Source organism: Centropristis striata, chromosome 10, assembly GCF_030273125.1.
Source record: "Centropristis striata isolate RG_2023a ecotype Rhode Island chromosome 10, C.striata_1.0, whole genome shotgun sequence".
Taxonomy (NCBI): domain Eukaryota; kingdom Metazoa; phylum Chordata; class Actinopteri; order Perciformes; family Serranidae; genus Centropristis; species Centropristis striata.
The window spans coordinates 10,506,075-10,525,449 of NC_081526.1; the positions used below are offsets into that span (position 1 = coordinate 10,506,075).

At 35.3% G+C, this 19,375-nt stretch overlaps 2 protein-coding genes across 3 annotated transcripts; both read right to left on the bottom strand.

Moving 5' to 3' along the window:
* Positions 1-3,033: 3,033 nt before the first annotated feature.
* Positions 3,034-10,520, bottom strand: prkra (protein kinase, interferon-inducible double stranded RNA dependent activator). The gene is made up of 8 exons (XM_059342834.1): positions 10,292-10,520; positions 7,391-7,566; positions 6,791-6,872; positions 6,193-6,271; positions 5,839-5,956; positions 5,637-5,731; positions 5,362-5,524; positions 3,034-4,092 (listed from the first exon to the last, which is right to left on the bottom strand). Exons 1-8 carry the CDS (start codon positions 10,342-10,344, stop codon positions 3,935-3,937), a joined length of 924 nt encoding a protein of 307 aa, XP_059198817.1. The 5' UTR covers positions 10,345-10,520; the 3' UTR covers positions 3,034-3,934.
* A 1,010-nt stretch (positions 10,521-11,530) lies between these two features.
* On the bottom strand, positions 11,531-18,039 carry casp10 (caspase 10, apoptosis-related cysteine peptidase). Of its 2 annotated transcripts, none has more exons than XM_059342149.1 (12): positions 17,756-18,039; positions 17,156-17,258; positions 16,783-16,918; positions 15,516-15,589; positions 15,348-15,396; positions 14,906-14,928; positions 14,789-14,819; positions 14,603-14,704; positions 14,435-14,490; positions 14,208-14,328; positions 13,623-14,106; positions 11,531-12,713 (listed from the first exon to the last, which is right to left on the bottom strand). In XM_059342149.1, exons 1-12 carry the CDS (start codon positions 18,031-18,033, stop codon positions 12,545-12,547), a joined length of 1,626 nt encoding a protein of 541 aa, XP_059198132.1. In that variant the 5' UTR covers positions 18,034-18,039; the 3' UTR covers positions 11,531-12,544. The 2 variants fall into 2 exon arrangements, with proteins under 2 accessions (XP_059198132.1, XP_059198131.1); XM_059342148.1 differs by having other exon boundaries at positions 14,906-14,925; positions 17,756-18,037.
* Positions 18,040-19,375: the final 1,336 nt, after the last annotated feature.

Consider the following 19,375-nt stretch of genomic DNA (forward strand, 5'->3'; position numbering starts at 1 on the left):
TCGGCAAGTGCTGTGTTCTGCTAATTAAAAATGTTGTTTTTTGTTAAAGGAGGTTGGTGACTCTTAAAGATTGTATGGATTAAACATAAACAGGGCCGTCTGATGTCAAAGTAGAACCAATAAAAGAAAGTTCTAAATAATAGCATACACTTTAACTAATGTACAGTCTTGGAATTATTAGAACATTGTTTGCTTCAATTTCTTGTTCACTTTAATACCTGGTAAAACTAAAGGTACATATGTTTGGACAAATATAATGATAACAACAAAAATAGCTCATAAGAGTCATTTTCCATGGTTTTTTTGATAATAGCTAAAATCATTATCAATAAAAACATGGAAAATGGCTAGATATCAGCTCTTAAATTAAACTCTTATGAGCTATTTTTGTTGTTATCATTATATTTGTCCAAACAAATGTACCTTTAGTTGTACCAGGCATTAAAATGAACAAGAAATTGAAGTTAACAAGGGTGGACTAATAATTTTTCCATGACTGTAGATTGTTTTTAGGTGGCTAAAATATGTTTTGCTGCCACCCCCATCCACAGCAGGTCATCTCATAGCTACCGTGCCAGTACCTATCTACTGTAGTAATACTCTGACTATAGATAAGAACCTCATACGACTCACAGCTCAGCTCAAATTATCCCTTTAATGTGCTTTATCACCCAATCACAGACTCAATGCTACAACTCGTCAGTTTCACTTGCTGTGCCTTAATGCATTTATTAATGCCTCACAAACACTACTGATAAGAATCCCCATGCCAAGAAGGTATGCCATTAACAAACTCTGCACATCATCCAGTCTTCACCTGCATACAGATATAAATTATACTTATGGAGTTGAGGGTTTAGCTGTGTGGAGGGGGAAAAAAAGTCTTGTTGAGTGTTTTAAAGGGAGATGTCTTTGGCGAGGAAATAAAGGTTTGACTGTAAAATGCTTGCAGTGTTAAAAGATGTTCTGCACTGCTCTGCTGCTCCAACATGCAACCAACACATTTGGGTGGTCACTGTAAATAAAGCACATTTAGAAGATTGGTCACTACTGCAAGAGCTGATTCCTCCTATATCAGCATTTTTTTAAAAACAAGACTGAATCCCAGCAGTTGTATGTGGAGGTGGGAGCGATGCTTTGCGTAGTGATTGGTATCACAGAGTCAGACTGTATTGAAAAAATAAAATAAAATCATGAAAACCTCTTCATGCTTTCTTCATCCACTGTTCTACCTGCATGTCTAGACAACTTAGCCTGCCAATGAATGTTGCAGATGCCTTATTTAAAAAAATATTTGTTTTTTTTTCTCAATTGGATGTTTTTTTTGTTTTGTTTTGGACTGACATGTATCACAAAGCACTGTGTCAGCTCAGTTTCTTTCAAATCCTGATGGGTACCTTCTAAAGTGCAATTTTAACAAAGTACATATCTTTCCATAAACACTGTACACTGCTGCTACATAGTGCTTGTTCTAATAAAACTGTAAAACTCACCTGAAGAGGAGTGTGTGGTTTATATATAAATATCAGCAGTAACAGCTTAATACTATGATACTTTTCACAATGACTGTTTTTATTTTTGGATACACAATAATGGTTTATATCGACATTGTACACTATTACCATGATCATCGTACTATTCTAAAGCATTTTATTTGGAGAAACTACACAACATGTATCAACATACTATAAGTGACCCATTTTAAGCTTTTTTAGGCATTTAAAAATGGACCTTTTTTGACAAAAATCGAGATGCTATAGTATGATTTTTTTTCCAGTTTTTGGACATCGCATAACATGTTTTTTCCTGTAATTTCTGGCCATATCATGCTCTAAAATGTATTAACAGACTATTATTGACCCATTTTAACCATTTTTTTTTTTTACAAAAACTGACTGCTATAGTATGACTTTTTTTAACAGGGTCATTTTTGGACATTCCATAATATGGTGTTTATCTGTCATTCCTTGCCATATTATGCTCTGATATGTACTGTATCAACAGACTGTAATTGACCCATCTTAACAATTTTAGGCGTTTTAAAATTTTAGTTATACTATGACTTTTTTTGAGGGGGTCATTTTGGACATCCAATGTTATGGTGTTTTTTTCTCTCTTTTTTTTTTTTTTTACAAACTGTACTACTTCCCGTATCAAAAGACAATAATTGACCATTTTAAGCTTTTTTAGGCATTTTAGGTAGTTAAAATGAGCGGAGTGGAGTCATTTCACAGTGTGGTATTAGTACTTTTACTGAAGTAAAGGATCTGAACACTTCTTCCACCACTGTCTTTTTTACTTTTTTTTCTCTTTATTTTATTTAAATGTTTTAAATTTTTAATTTAAAAAAAAAATGTAATCTTTTTTTTTTATTTATGTATTTGTTTTTTTTAATTATTATTATTTTTTTTTCTGCGTTTCTGCGCATGCGCGGCCGTTTTCGCTTCTGCGCATGCGCGGCCCAACTACGCTTCTGCGCATGCGCGGGTTAAATACGCTTCTGCGCATGCGCAGCCAAAATAAGGCCGCACATGCGCAGAAGCGAAAAAAAGCCGCACATGCGCAGAAACGTATTTGGGCCGCGCATGCGCAGAAGGCGAAAACGGCCTTAAAGTTTCATGAGTTTTGGGGTATGTTCAGGCAGTGAAAAATGCGATCATTTGGGAAGAAGAAAAAAAAATAATTCGAAATACAATAGGGACCTCGCAGGTTGTTGCCTGCTCGGGCCCTAATAACAGTCAACAACATCAATTACATCCCTTTGTACAATCGACTAACGTGTGCCTTCTTGTCCCTTAGTTATTAAACCACACAAATCAAAAGTGAATGATTATACCAGCGTTCAGGCCCTGGTGTAATTGCCTTTGTACTAATACAGCTGGACGTGCAGCCTCATAAATTGATGGCTGTCAAGTGGTCAGCTCCCATGAGAGACGCTTCATTCAATAATGCTGCACACAGCTACTGAAGGCACAACATCTGTTCTCACAATACTGTCTATTCATTTGACCAACAACAGAAACAGACACTCGGTAACATTTAGTGTATTGGTTTATTATCTGGAGTCACACACACATGTTGTTTTGTTGTTGCTCCCCACAACAGAGGAGAGCAGTCAGTAAATTTATTAACACAGAACTATGAGGCACACTGCAAAAACCCAGCAGGATGGGAATATGGAGAAACATGTTATATTTATCATGATTCGACCAGATACAGACAGCAGGGGTTGTACTGTAGATTGCATACTGACAGATGGAAGAGTGGAGGTAGGAAAAAATGGAGTTGACCTGATCTGTAGATTAAAATGCAGACAATTCTTTCAAATATGACAGGTCAAAATAATCTCTTTTTCAATTCATTTTCATCTTAGAATTTAACAGAAAGGCAAATAAAAAGTTTAAGATCTCCTGTTGGCTCAGTACAGCTCAATAAATTGCTACAGGGGGAGAATGGAATAAAAAAGAATAATACAACTGGAACTTAATAATCTGCATCCTAAGAAATTATGCAAATATGTCCTACTAAAACAACAAATAATGTTTATAAATAATGCCTAAAGTAAACATGTAAAAAGGAGATGAGGAAGTGCTTTTTCATATTTACCGTTCCAACTTCATTTACATGTACATTTGCATAAATACAATATGTTGGACACCAAGTAAAACATGACGGTACTCTACTAACCTGAACACATCCTTAAATTTATATAGAACATTGAATAAGTTGGCCTCTTCACAAACACTGCCTGATTCAAATCTATGTATGTTGAGTTATTTTGTTTCATGATCTGCTTTGTGGTACACATAATTATAAAAATATACCTTGAGCTTATATCGTCCATGATCGGGAAGACTAGTGGGAAGAACAATCTACAGCCTCATCATGACTATATGAGACATTACAGGTGAAGCAGAAGTTGCCTGCGGTGGGTTTACTTGGTGGAGGCCATGATCTTGATGTACTGGAGGGCGCTGTGTGCTGCGTCGTTGTGTGCGTTGCTGCAGGAAATGCCGGTGCCGTGACACACCGTGACCGGGGAGGTGGACAGCTCTGCCAGGCACTGGTATTGGCCGTTTACTGTCAGCTCATCTGCAAAATACAGCAACACACTTTAACCCTCAGGGCAGGTTGAGCGCATTTCACACGATCTTCATTCATCATTTGTTAATAGTTTTGGCTGTGTTCAGTTCATGCATTCACAATTAATTGTGTATTTTTATTTCATCTTGTTATTTCCACCTCAGCTCCTGCAGTAAGGCTAAAATACACTGTGCACCAAAAATAGTTACACTCCTAAGGTTGAGGTAAAATGCACCATTAAAACCCATTCAAAATGTGATTTTTGATCTCACTTGCGTTAAAGCATAATATATGTATTTAATTAAATCTTTGTGTCAGTCTGGGCTTTGGCCTTGGAATTGATAATTTTTTACTAGTTTTCCACCAGCTTGATATAAAAAATTAGGTAGGATGTAGGGGGAAATATCAGTACAATAAAGTAGAATATCATAATATATATTTTTAAAGCTTGCTTTTTAGGTGCACATTTTATGCACTAAGAAGTAAAAGTGTGCATAAAATTTGAACAGGCCCTGACATAACCTGGAAAAATGAATAATACAGTGTTCTCTCACATCCTTTGAGGATGTGAGAGAACACTGTATGCTCATTGAGGATGAACCTGATTTTTATGTATTATTTATGGTCTGAATTCTTCTGCAATACCTATTAAATGTATTTATGGTAAGTTATTACCCATCTGTGTAGTAGTTTTCATTGTAAGTGGCAATTCATTCGGTGTGACCTCTTAGAATTTTGTCTCATTCATGTTTAAGTACTGTGAGAGCAAAAAAAAGACATTTCCAACAATATCAAAACTCATATTTCTGATTCTGCTAATGCAACCCTAATGCTATTTCCTCCTGTTGCTGCTTCACATTAAAAGCAAAACCGCATAAATGTGTACAAAGCAAGACATTTTGACATTAATTTGTCTGCAGCCAATCTTAAAGACAAACTAAGAAAATTGTTTTCTGTTCCAAGTGCATCTTGGGTCATTTAGAAATAATCAGAAAGCCTGTCCAAATATATTCTCCACAGCTGTGGATAAAATGAGTCTGAAAAAGTCTGAAGAAGACACACTTACTGTACTTTTGGTCTTTTAAAAACAAAGTATAGACATATGTTACAGGTTTTATAACTGGTTTGATTAATTCCTCACGTCCGTTTTGTTTTTCCGGGAATAAACTAATTTTGTCTCTTTTGTTTTTTTTTCAATCAGTAGATCTATAATCAGTATTGGAGCAGTGGTGTATCTTAGCAACCAAAGCTTGACTAATGTAGTGTGTGTTTTCTTACCAATATCGAAGTATGTGACCTCAAAGCCCTGCTCCTTGGACAGCTCCAACATCATCTGAATATAATCTGTGTTGGGAATACTCAGTGGGTTTCTTCTCAGTAAAGATATATTCTCCGCTGATGAGTTCCTTAAGTTCTCAAATCGGACGCTTGGTTTAGGAGTCTGGAAAAAGACATTGTAGCACAAAAAATCCATTAATTTTAAGACTTTTAACTGCAACAAGATGTAGTAAGAAATGTCGCCGCTGCTGCCAGTGGAGAAATATTTGACGTACCCATGTGATTTCAGAACAGCCAGACAGACTTTGAAGCTTTGACACCATTTTTTCTGCAGCTGCCTTTTTCGCTGCCTTTTTTGAATTTCCTATAGCTGTGAACAAAATATGAGAAACCAGCTTAATGGACAGGTATTAACAACAACACAAAACTTTAGTCACTCTAAGAGATTTTATGTGAATGTGTCAACAACAGCAGTACCTTTCTCTGACAGGGACTCCATTCGACAAGTAACAGTGAATTCTCTCTTGTGTGGCGGACCGGCTTCCATTAAAACTGTGTATTCAGGAAGACGCCATCCTCTCTGCAACGCCAACTCCTGAAATCAAAAATAGGAGAAAGAAATAATTGCTTATTGACTTGTAATACTTATTGTGCATATAATGAATGCTTTAATTACACATTTTTAATCCCTGGAAGTGAATACATTTATCAAACTTTCCCTACTCTTGTGTTTTTATTCTTCTATCTGAAAATATTCAAATAAATATATGCAAAATAAACAATCACAGACACATGCACACACATAATACAGCAACAAAAACAGCACCACACCTGCAATATCCCAACAGAGTTTGGATGGTTGTTTGTTTCTGCTACAACGCCGTTACTCTCAGTCTTCACAGGAATGTTCCTATTGGGAATTACATCAAAGCAGTTACTAAAGCTGCAACAGCTCGACACTCACTGCAGGCTGTCAGTCAAGCTGTTTCATGTACAGTATGTACTGCAACAATGCATTGCAAAAAAAAAAAGCTAATAAGGCTTAGGCTTAGGGCTGCAGCAAATCTGCCTATCTTTTTCTCAATTAATTGTCTCAAAAAGTGTATTGCTAATATTAGATTAGATTAGATTTATTGTCCCCAAGGGGAAATTCATTATCACATCAGTGTACATTCAACAGATAACACAGACGCTCCAACATTAACATCACACAACACATGACATAGAAACATTACATGGCAAATAAACATTCGTTCACTAAAGCCCGACCAAAAATATTGAAATTGTTAAATCTAACTCAAAGCCATATAAATTCAGTTATTATCATGGTGGACTAATATATACATAGAGAAAAAATGTTGTTTAAAACTCCTAATGGATTATATAATCATTTTTGACAGTCAATTTTATTTCAATCAGCTCTACTCACACTGTCCCAGCGTCTATCTGTAGAATATTCAAGGCAGCCTCTGCAGCCTGGTGTTTAGCAGCCTTTTTACTTGGACCTTGTCCTGAAAAAAAAAATACAATCAGGCATGCACACACACATCACTACAGATAATTTTAAAAAAAACATTATAAATATTAGATACAAAAGCACTATGACGTCAAGTCAGTAAGCTACTTATAATGGCTAAAAAATAGATATGGTGTCTTATATTCCAGAAAAAAACCCTGGGGGCCACTGGAAAGGGATACTAGAAAAATCTTGATCTGTCTCCTTTTAAAAGCATACTGTTATTTGAAGATGTCAAACATAAAGCCTGGAATCTCTCATCACTTCAACACTGAAAGCTTCTCTGGACCTGGACTGGATACATTAGTTAAAAAAACAAGCCATGCAGAGGAGATATTTAAGAGCATACTGCCACAACAGTCACAACTGACAACAAGAAGCAGTGACAAATAACACGCTGCAGGCTGGACTGCTCTTTCTGAATTATCAGTGTGTGATTTTCATCTCAAGTGAAAAGGCTTCATCCACTGTCAGGTAGCTATCAGCACAGCAGGAGGTGGGACTGTAACATACCTGTGCAGTTAACTTCTCCTATTTTCACGCTGAAGACGAAGCTGGGCTGGTGAGCCTCTCCTTCAGCCTTCTCCATCACATACACAGGGAAGTTGCCAGTTTTGGTGCCATATTCATGAAGGACTTGTATAGGTGTCTTTGCAGGGTTGGTCCTCTGTGAGTCTTGTGTGTCCAAGCTGCATTGAACAAGCATCCACAAATGGTTAACCAAGACCATATTAAAAGGGTGGTTGGTTGTCATTAGTTTGCTGCAGTATACATCAAATCAGGAAATGATTAATGAATGCAAAGGTAAAACCATTTAACAGAATTGAGATGCCAATTTATTCTTTTTTTAAATAGATCCCCCCAAAGACAGTAATGGCTTCATAAAGAAGCTTCCTATTAAGGCTCACTGACGAATATTACTGCCTGATACTTAAACAGCACTACAGTCAGAGCCACTGATCATGTGCAACATTACTATCTAATTATCACAATATCCTTGAAAAGTCTCACTTTGTTTTCAATAAACACTCAGTGACCCAAAAACGACATGTACAATATACAATGTAATGCCACGTAATAAATCAGCTCATTACTGAATTTGAAAATACCCGATTGTTAATGGAGGCAGACACACATCTTTAAATATATACACAGTTCAATGCAACTTGAATAAAAAATTAAATCCATTTCACTGGGGTAATGGTACGCAAATTCACACTTTGGTGTGTACCTTGGTTTCGGAGTAAATGGGAAGCAAAAAGTTCTGATATATATATTTTTTAACAATGTAACTTTCAACACTATATATGAAATGTGAGCCTCACACTCTACTAACCACCATAATGCTTCTGCCCCTTCTGCCTTCATGCACATATAAAGCCGCTGTTTAATTATGGTCTGTGTGTGGTTGCTGCACTATGGACATTGGGACAGGGCCTAATATGAGGTTTTACCATCTAGGAGTAATACTGAAGTGTAAATACGCATAAACAAACAAACAAAATCTGCTAAAATTCACTCACTTGGAATCTGCTCAGTCTGCCACTGATTTTTGATTTATTTAAATAAACAATTTTGAGGGGGATAACAACAAACTTTTTTTTTGTTTGTGCTCGTTTCTGTCTTGTATGCTTGTTTTACTTGCTGTTCAGCACTTTGTAACGTTTTGTTTTGAAAAGTGCTCTATAAATAAAGTTTATTATTATTATTATTATAAATTCAGACATCAAAACAAGTCAATATTAGAAGGGATAAGAAAGAAAAACAACAAAAAGCCCATACATTTAATACATTGAAGTGCGGGTTAGAGTGGAGATAAGAATTTACCAACAATTACCATAAGCAGGTTGACAGTGTATACGGTGTCATACATCAATCTTGTTTTTCTACAACAAACGAATGTGTCTTTAATAATCTTTTTCTTTGATATCAGTTCAAAATGTGTCGATGCTGTCATCCAGTGACAACTTTAACTATAAAGCAGCTAACACACTATAGCTAATGCTGTATGCCATTTAATATTCTGCTAATCATGGTCATTATTTCACTATTTGTGTGGCTAATTATTCTGCTCGTTTACCTCTAGAAATACCTTTAATGTTACGATACAAATGGACCAGTTAGCCAGCTGAGCTAATCAGGGTAACGGTAGCTAACTGACGCAGTTAGCTCCTGTCATTCAATTAACCCTTTGATGAACAACATATAAACACCTTCTAATGCAAAACATTAGTCAAACATGAATTCAAAATTTATCACACGCTCGTGTCACTCTTATGTAGACACCTTCAAAATAAAGTGTTACCATATCGTCACACTGTTAAAATAATCGCATAAGTCATTTTTTGTCAAAATTGTTGTTTTCTTTGCCTAAATCATGTCCTCATGACGCCGGACACCTATGGTAAAATCACCTCCATCCTCAGTTCATCAGATCATGAGATTTTAGCCCTTTAAGATAATGGCCTATGTCAAGTGTGTGACTTAAGCGGATTTTTTTATGCCTAAATCAAAATAAAATGTGACTTATACAATTTTTTTAACATGCCTTTGTGATTTAAGCAATATATAGTAACACTTTATTTTGGAGGTGTCTACATAAGAGTGACATGAGCGTGTCATAAACATGACATAGGATGTGTCATGAACATTAATGACACTTTGAAGTAACATTAATGCTCATGATACTTGTCATGTCATGTTTCTGACAGGCTTGTGTGACTCTTATGTAGACACCTTCAAAATAAAGTGTTACCATATATTGCTTAAGTCACAAAGGCATGTTCAAAAATTGCCTGAGTAATTTATTTCTCTTAAGTTACATCATTTACACACAGTGTTATTACTATGCCAATAGCCATCCTTTGTTACATCCTTTTTGAGTGAAATGATCAATTGAAGTTTTTTGTGTTTCCTGCAAACTTGAAAAAAAATTGTTAGGCGATTATTTTAACAGGGGGACGATATCTTGCTTAAGTCACAAAGGCATCTTCAAAAAATTGCCGAGGTCACATTTTATTTTGATTTAGGCATAATTAATCCGCTTAAATCACACACTTGACATAGGCGATTATCTTAAAGGGGTAAAATCACATGATCTGATCAACTGAGGATGTAGGTGATTTTACCATAGGTGGTCGGCGTCATGAGGAGATGATTTAGGCAAAAAACAAAACAATTTTGACAAAAAAAATGACTTAGGCGATTATTTTAACAGTGCGACGACTGGAAACTTAACATTTGACTGTAACCTACTTGAGAAACTTTACCGCCTTTATATCACATAAAGGTCAAACTATAGAGCATTATTTTTTATTCTTTGCGTGAACAGAACCTGTAGAATAATGTCAACATGATTACTTTTATTTTATTTAACATTAAACACGTTAAAACATGAGTAATAAATGAACAAACCTCGTGTCTGCGCTGGTTTTCAGTGCTGGTGGTTGAAATCCTTCTTGAGACATGTTTACTGTTTTCTGTCGTTTTGTTTGCGGGCTGGTTGAATACTATGTTGCAGTTGAATGCAGAAACACTCAGATAACACCTTGAGGTATCTTTATGTGCATCTAATTTGGTTTATTATGAAGAATATGAAGTGGCCTGAAAATGCTAACAATTCTTCATTGTATCTTGGCCGGGGAAATGACCGAATTTAACGTCATATCAACATCCGGGTCAAGTGACGCTGTTGTCGGGTGGAGATGGAGAGTGTAGCGCCTCCTGCTGGAGCTGCTGCTCAGCCGTCTGCCTCACACGTAGAAGCGCTTTATATAACTGCAAGTTTAAACATCTGAAGTCCAGGAAATTTTGGTTCAAATTTGTCAATTTCCTATGTATTCACTGCATGCATATGTTTATGTATGAACAGGTGTATGTATTTGTGTATGCATATACTGCAGACACCATAGTGCAGCCCTTGCCTTTATGTGTGCTCTGTGTGCTTATATATTGTGTTGTTTGTTGAAAAAATAAGAATAACTAAAAAACATAGTATGTTTTTGGGTAAATTAAAAAAAAAAAATCTGTTATTGATTTATCCAATTTTTCTTTATTTTATTAACAATCATCATCAATCAGACATTTTGTGAAAAGCGCATTAGAATGTGCATCATAAGTTCCCAGAGTGTTAGACAACAACTGGTGTTGGTATTTGGTGTTTTTTGTTTGGTTGCGGAAGATTAATTTTTAGTTCAGTGACTACTAATCAACTTATTCTTTCAGCACAACTTCATAGATCCACATTTTCATTTTCATAAAAGTGCACTCAAGATTTATTATTATGATGAATGAAATAGGCTGTAACATAAAATACATTTTAAAGGGGTCCAGTTACATGCATAGAAATCACTTTTTTACAATAATAATATGTATCAAATTTATGCTTTTAATAATAGAAAACTGCTTCTGTTTGAAGTGCCACAAAGTTTTGGGAAACATCCTCGGCACAAAGAAAAGAGGCAACATCATATTACATTACATGTTACAATTAGTCACATCTTTTTTTTACAGCCCTACTTGGTAATGCCAGTAATTCTTTGCTTGTGCTTGTTGATATAAAGCCATCCAGGAAAACCAACAGCGGTTTGCCAAATTATAATAAAGTTTACTCATTTTTAGTAATGCTTGAATTTGTTATTTTAACAGTTTTGTACAGTTTATTGTTGAACACATTAAACATTATATAAACTATATTAAGTATTTGTTAATGTAAACCAAATTATTTGTAATCCATCCATAAACATTATTTAGATGGCAGAAGTTGCAACTGATGATTATAATAAAATCACTATAATACAATTCTTAAACAGCTGTGATGCTGTGTAAAATGTAAACAAAAACAGAATGAAGCAAATTCAATTATTATCAATACTAAGCATTATGGTTAAAACTTTGTAATAGCCATGCAAACAAGCATTACCTGCCTAAATAATGTTCATAGATGCTTTAAAAAATATGTATTAACCACATAAAGTATTGTAATCGTCAGTTGCTACTTTGTTATATCCATACATAACAGTTATAGATGTTTTACAAACAATTTTTCAAAAGCTTACAAATCATTGGTATTCATTAACAAATATTGGACATAGCATAATAAATGTTGGAAAGTGTGTAACTGTTAAAATAACAAATAATATTACTAGTAATTAGTAAAAACAAATAACATTTTAATCCAGAGAGCCCCTGCCGGCGGGGGCTATACATTACGTACTTGTGAGAAATACATATTCATACTCATTTGTTTGTTTGTTGTTTTGCAAACTACAAAATGGCAAAATACAAACAAAGACTTTTTTTTTAAAAACTAGAAATATTAATGTGAAGAGGAGGCTCCTGTAATTATCATTTCATAGTTTGTGAATAGTAAAATAACTAGTAACTTAAGTTGAATTAACAAGCAATTTATCATTTATTAATAAAATGTTCATACAGCGTTTCTAGTGGGGACCTGGTGTATAATACCGTGTGTTATACCAGCTTTTCCTGAGCTTTTGATCACATCTCATGGTTGTTATCAGCAAATTGATAGTCTGAGGTGTTGTTATGAAAAAAATTGGTTAAAACAAATTTTGGATGAAGGCTTATACCAAAATGTCCAGCAGATTTAAAGGTAAGACAGAAGGGACCATCTGATGAGCTGTCAGTCAAACAAGCAGCAAGTAATCAGGCATCAGGCGGCAGGCTGGGGGGCGGGGCTTCAGGGACGGGAAAGACGACTCTCTTCCTGAGTGTGGTGGACGGCTGGGGCATCTGTTTCTTCTGACCGGAGGAATCCGTCTTCTGGCTTACATCATCGTTCACTTTTGTCAAGATAGACAAAAGGTCATAATGGCTAGGAGGAAGAAAAATAAAGATAGTGTGAACTAAAAAAACCTGAAAGCCACCTGAAATTATTTATTCTAAATTCTAGTCTATTCTAGTTTTTCCAAACTACAACATATTTAAGAAGTTACTAAACTCAGAGGTGGAAGAAGCATTCAAATAATTTAATTCAAGTAAATGTGGCAATAACACACAATAAATATACTCCATTACAATTATTAGTCCCGTGTTCAAAATGTATAAAAGTATAGTATGGAAGGCCTTATCTAAGTTACACTCCTAGTCCAGATTTAAATTTATTTACACATTAATTTGATTTCATTGTTTATTCCTTTTTTTATTTTTATTTTTTATTTTTTTACAATTTTTCAACTTTTAAATAATATATCCTTTATATCATCTGCTAATGTACATGAATATAATTTAAAATTATTTCATGTAAATAGTAATTGAAACAACTACTTACTGTACATATAGCTTTAAATCAATTCAAACTATTTGAAACAAATAAAGTATGGAAGCATTAGCAACAAAATGTACTTTAAGTATTAAAAATGAATGTACTCATTATGCTGAATTGCCCCTATCATTGGATTATTATTATTGATGTATTCATATGTAAGTGTTAATTTTGTAGTTTGATGAGGTGGAGCTAATTTGAAGTATTTCATATACTGTTGGGTAGACAAATCTATAAAAGTGCAACACGTTTCATCAGCTGACTGTAAGTTTTATACGAAAAATATGTCAAATGGAATCAAACCGTACCCACAGAAATGTAGTGTTTCAAGTATAAGGTTGCATAAAATGAAACATTACGGATCTGATTGTACTTAAACACAATACATCAGTAAATGTACTTTGGGCTACTAAAAAAAATCACCTAATTCAATAATATCTGATATTTTGTTTCACTAACCTTGGCACCATCTGGACAAGGTTTCGGCACAATGACTGAATGAACCAGGTGCCGCATGTCCTCTCTCGGAAAGAGACGTAAGAAGGAACGGTGGCCATTCCCAGCAGGAAGTCTGCATCGAACGGGATGGACGCAAATCTAACAGCATCGCTGCAAACAGGACCGTCAGACTCGATGTACACTGGCCTCTGATCGTTGTTGCCCTGGCAGGCCTGGATGAAAAACAGCTTGGGTTTTTCTGCCAGCGTGGTGCACTTCATTCCATTGACAGGTCTCTTCAGCTCTTCAATCTCCACAGTTTTGCCGTCCACACCGAACACCTGTCCCTGTAGGCCGTGGCTGAGAAAGCAGCATACGAGGCAGTCCATCTGACTGTGGTCCCTGCTGCCCAGGTCCTGCATCAAAGACAGCATCTTCTGCCTTGTACAGTCGCTCTGTATCTCTACCTCAAAGCCAAGCCACTCAAACACTTTTTTCAGACAGTCTGGAAGACACAGAGTTAAAAGTAAACATGCAGTAATACACCTGAATACAGACAGTTTGCACCAGTTTTCATGCGTAATTTCCAAGATGAATAAAGCTTACCTTCATCAATCTCAGTCCCCTTCCGATCCTTGAGACTTGGTCTGGACTTAGCGAAGTCATGGTTGTTAATTATCAGGCAGAAACCTCTCTTTGCTCTATTCATGCGATATGATCCCAAAACCTAAAACAGTAAGAAATTCAGACAGGATTTAGTGTAATACTTTCAGCTTTATTAATTATTGCTTATTTGAGTCCATGCACAAGTAGAAGAACAATAAATCACACACCTCATTGTTTGTGTTTGGAGTCTGAGCCGGCGACATTTGCACAGCATCAATCCCCACTATGGGACAGACGAAGAGCAATAATTATTTTAGGCGAGGAGGAGGAGACAAAAATTATATTTAAATAATTGAAATGACGTTTCACCACAGTTTAACAAGAAAACTTCTTACAATTACTTTGTAGGACGTTGATGTTTCTATCAGTGTTCAAACTTCTCAGTTGCTGTGAGAGACGGTCACGTTCATCTACACCCAGACACACATTTGGCACATCTAGACAAGTGATAAAGGAAGGCTTAGAGTAAATCCATCCACTGCACAGGAAATGTTTCAGTTATGAGACAATGCAGGACTTACCCATAGAGGTGTTGGAAGTATTCATGATCGACTGTGTGAGACACAGAGGAAAGTATCATTAAAGAAATTAAATGTAACAATTTATTCATCATATAACTTTAAATGAGAGATTCTCACCTCTGCCAATGGTGGGAATTCTTCTGAGAAGCAGGAAAAAGTTAAATGGGATTAAATTTCTCAACAGAATGGTTAAAAATATTACATTCAGTTTGAGTACAATGTAGCCTTTTTGCAGTATTATAATAGATACATGTAGATACATGTGTGAGAGAAGGAAAATAATAAAAATAATAAAAATACATTTTATTAATAGTAAGCTTTCAGGGTACACAAAAACGTTTTACAGTTAAAACAGTTAAAATGCAGTCAGAGATAAAAACAAACAATTAAAAATAAAAATAATTATGATATCTACAGTATGGATAGATTTTTGTCATTTGAAAGAAAAAAAACATCACCTACAAACGTACATATATAGTATGTTTAATTTATCCAACAATTTGAAATTCAGATACGCTATAAAGTCATGAGACAAATTGATCTTAAAACGTCTTTTTACCTGGAATTTCAAATGAGGCAGACCTCTTAGGATCTAAAGATCGAGGAGCCTGATAATGAAAACAGAAAAAATAAATGGTTAAGAAATAATAAAGCTTCAGTAACACTGACACTGCAGAGATGTGGTAATATCATGATGGTAGAAATCACTGGAAGTCAGAAGACGAACCGGGTTTGGTTCAAAAGTGCACGATGAAGACCTCGGCCGTGCTGTTTCTTGAACTGTGGAGCTGGTGGGAGTCACTGTTGTTAAGAAAGACACAAGTAAACAACAGCAACGTGATTTACAGACAGATTAAACAGCAAATATTCTAAATCGATTGGAGTGAAATATTAATTATGCCTCACTTCCTGCTGCCCTCTGCCTCCTTGGTCTTTGTGTGTGTGTGTGTGTGTGTGTGTTCTTGTACTTCCGACATAGTGAGGACCAGAACACGTTTTTAACCAACAGAGTGAGGGCATTTTTGCAAAGTGAGGACATTTCGGCCGGTCCTCTCTTCTTTAAAGGCTTTTCTGAGATTTCAGACTTTGTTTTAAGGGTTAAGGTTACATAATAACGATAATTAACTGTGACTGTATTGTGTGGTTACAAAACTAACTAAAATTATAGTGAAAATGTCCTTCCTTTTCATCAACTTTTTTCATACATAATGAAGATGGATAAGGCAAAGGAAATAAAGGCAAAATTTACTAAACTAATAAAAACTAAACTAAAACTAAAGCATTTCAAAAAAATTAAATACTAAACTAAAACTAGCAAACTCACTCTAAAAACTCATTTAAACTAACTGAATTTGAAAACAAAAATTCACAACAAAACTAATACTAATGAAAAATCCAAAACTATTATAACCTTGCAAGGGAATTCACTGTTCCAATGAGTGCCCTCTCAAAGATAGAAGTACGAGAATGTGTGTATATATCCCTTTTAAGGACCAAATTCAAGAAATTCAAGAACACAATTGATTCTTTTTTAGGAATGAATTACCTATAAGGCCATCCATTATCTGGTTCCAGATTATATTAAATATTTATTTTATGTGGAAGGTTTTTAAATAGGACGATTTTAGAGAAAATGCATGTTTATGGTTTTGCTGTTAAACATTGTCCAATTTTCTCCATTTTTGGATTCTCTGTTCACCGTGGAGGCTAGGGAGGAAGACAATATTTTCTTCAGGAATTGAAGGTAACACAAGGTGAGTGACTCATAAAAAAGGTTATTTTAAGGGTGAAGCATTCCTTATAATAATTAATGATGGAGCACATCATATAAACAGTGTAAGAGTCGGGGTTAGGCCTTGTTTCCGCTCAACTCTCAATCCTGAATTAAACCCGTTGAAAGTAAACCTGCTGTCTTCAGTTTCTGCTTTTGTTTCCACATTCCTGCATTTTTTGTTACAAGTAGCATTTGCAACGAGACGTTTTCTGTTTCTTACCCTGCTGTGCTTTAAACTTGGTGATCTTCTCGTTCAACATGGGACAGACTGAGCCAATTATTTCCTCCAGTAAAGTTAGATTAGTGTCACTGATGAGGTCCATGTGCTCCATCTCCAAGAAGACGCTGAGTGTAGACTGAAAGGTGAAGAAGATTTACAGTTTATTTTGCCATAAACGCACATGATGCATACTATAAAGCAGAGGCAGAATTCAAAATTAGGTGTATGTAAGATATACTTTACACATAAAAAACATATTTTAAAATGTCCTTTTTAGAATAATTAAACATGTTATGACCTTGAAGTAATATTTATTCATATGTTTATCACTATGGCTGTCTGTGATCTAACTCATGGGTTTCAGACACTCAACCTTTTCCTCCAGTTTCCTACGTGGCAGATTTTTGTTCAGCAAGAACTTCATATCTCTCAAGTCATCATCAGTAATCTCCTCAGACAGGTTGTACAGCAGCTTTCTGAAATTACAGAAAAATGAGTAAAAGTGTTATAAAGTATTAAGTAGGTATCAATGTGGTTAAAAAAGGCCTAGTACTTGACTGGACAAAGGTCAAAATGTCACTATTCTGAGGTTACTGGATACATTTAGCACTGAGGATGGAAGATACAATATTATATTGAATCTTTGGACAACAATATGATATTTTCTGATATCATAAAGTCTGCCCAGGTACAATTTGATTAAATAAAATATTACCTATCTCTTCTAGACGTTTAAATGAAAATCAATATATTCTTAATAATTAATTCCTTAACAATTACTTGTCTTTGTCCTCCTAAATTCTTTATATAATTTAATAAAAACAACAATAAATAGAAAGTGGGAATTTCAAAATAAAGGCATATTTTTAAGATGATGTGTATCAATATTTTCACTTTGTATCAATAATGCTGAATCGCTCTGAGAACTCAGACTTAAGGGTCATTTTAAATCAGGAAAACATAGGCAGTCCACCTGTAGGGGGAAATGAGGCTCCTGGTAGGTGCTTGGTCTGAGAGCCCGAGGTTTCGGATCAGACGGGTGCGTTGGATGATGAGGAGAAGTTCAGTCAGCAGCTGAGGTCGCTCAGCAGAGAGGTGATCCTGATCCGCCAGCAGAGAGAAGAGGTCACTGGCCTCCTCCACTGAGGACAGGCTTCGACCCAGAAGGTCGGTGCAAAGAAACGCTAAAGCTTTTATCTCGTCCTGACTCAGGGCTCTGCCTGCATCTAACAGGAGCTTCTGGAAATCCATCTTGCGTGCTAAAAGAAAAGAGACACGATAGATTCACTCACATGTCTGGTTTCTCTTCTGTGAAGTAGTAGTAAGATTTGAAAGCAGTATGAATAATTCTATTAATTCTGAGTAGCAATTCATTAAAAAAGGTTCTAAAATTCTACACAAAATACATGACATTAAAACTTAAAAATTAAGAAATAAAATTAAAGTTAAACTGGCCTGACAGTAAACAATATGTGGTACATCATGATAGCTGTCCTCTCCTTACAAACCACAGATAAAATGCTGTTTTTTTTAGTGTTTAGTTCATTTATCCTAATATACAGATGCATCTGAATAAATGAGAATATCATGGAAAAGTCCATTTCCAGTAGTTCAAGTCAAATAGCACCAACCAAGTATTGAGTCATACAGATGGACATACTTTTCAGAGGCCAACATTTACATATTAAACATACTTTTCAAAATTGGTCTTTTGTCATATTACCTTTTTTTGAGACACTGAATTTTAGGTCTTCATTAAATGTAAGCCATAATCATTATAATTAGAAGAAATTAAATAAATTAAGACTTGAAATGTTTCATTCTGTGTGTAATGGATCTATATAATGTGTTACTTCCACTTTTTGAATGGAATTACTGACATTAATAAACTTTCTTTGATATTCTAATTTATTGAGATGCAGCTGTAACTGGTTTGATCTACAGTTGTTATATCTGTGTATACATGTGTGTGAGAGAGAGCATGTTAAGAAGTTAGAGAAGAAAATTGTCTTTAAAGCCTATAGGTAAACAAATCTCAAAAAAGGAAGGAAGGGAGTGATTTATCTCGAACATTTGCATAATCACAAAATCCTGACATTCCTTCACATGCTTTTATTGCTATTTACAGACACTGAGTCACTAACCATACAAAAATTAGATACGATTATTTTGTAGCTTGATTAAACCAGATGTTTCTTTTCTTTCTTTCTTTCTTTTTTGGTGTGCAGTGTGTTACCTGTGGAGACGAGTTTTCAGCAGGTCTGACGGATATTTGTTGTCCACTTCAGCATACTCAAAATACTGTAGGCGACTGGAGACTACTCATAAATAAAGGCCAATAAATATATATACATATATATTTAGGATTTCTCCCCACGACGTTACAGTGACAGCTTTCTTGCTTTCAGAACAAGTCAACAGAAGTAGGAAGTGGAAATCGAAAGTAAAAAAAAAAGTTTAAGAGAGAGGGCGCGAGAATGAATCACGCAGCTCCTATTGGCTCTCTGGTTCACCTATGTGACGCATAAACTCTCACCGGTGTGCACTTTATTTTATTACGGTTTCGTGTTAAGCGACTTGTTTCCGCGAAAAG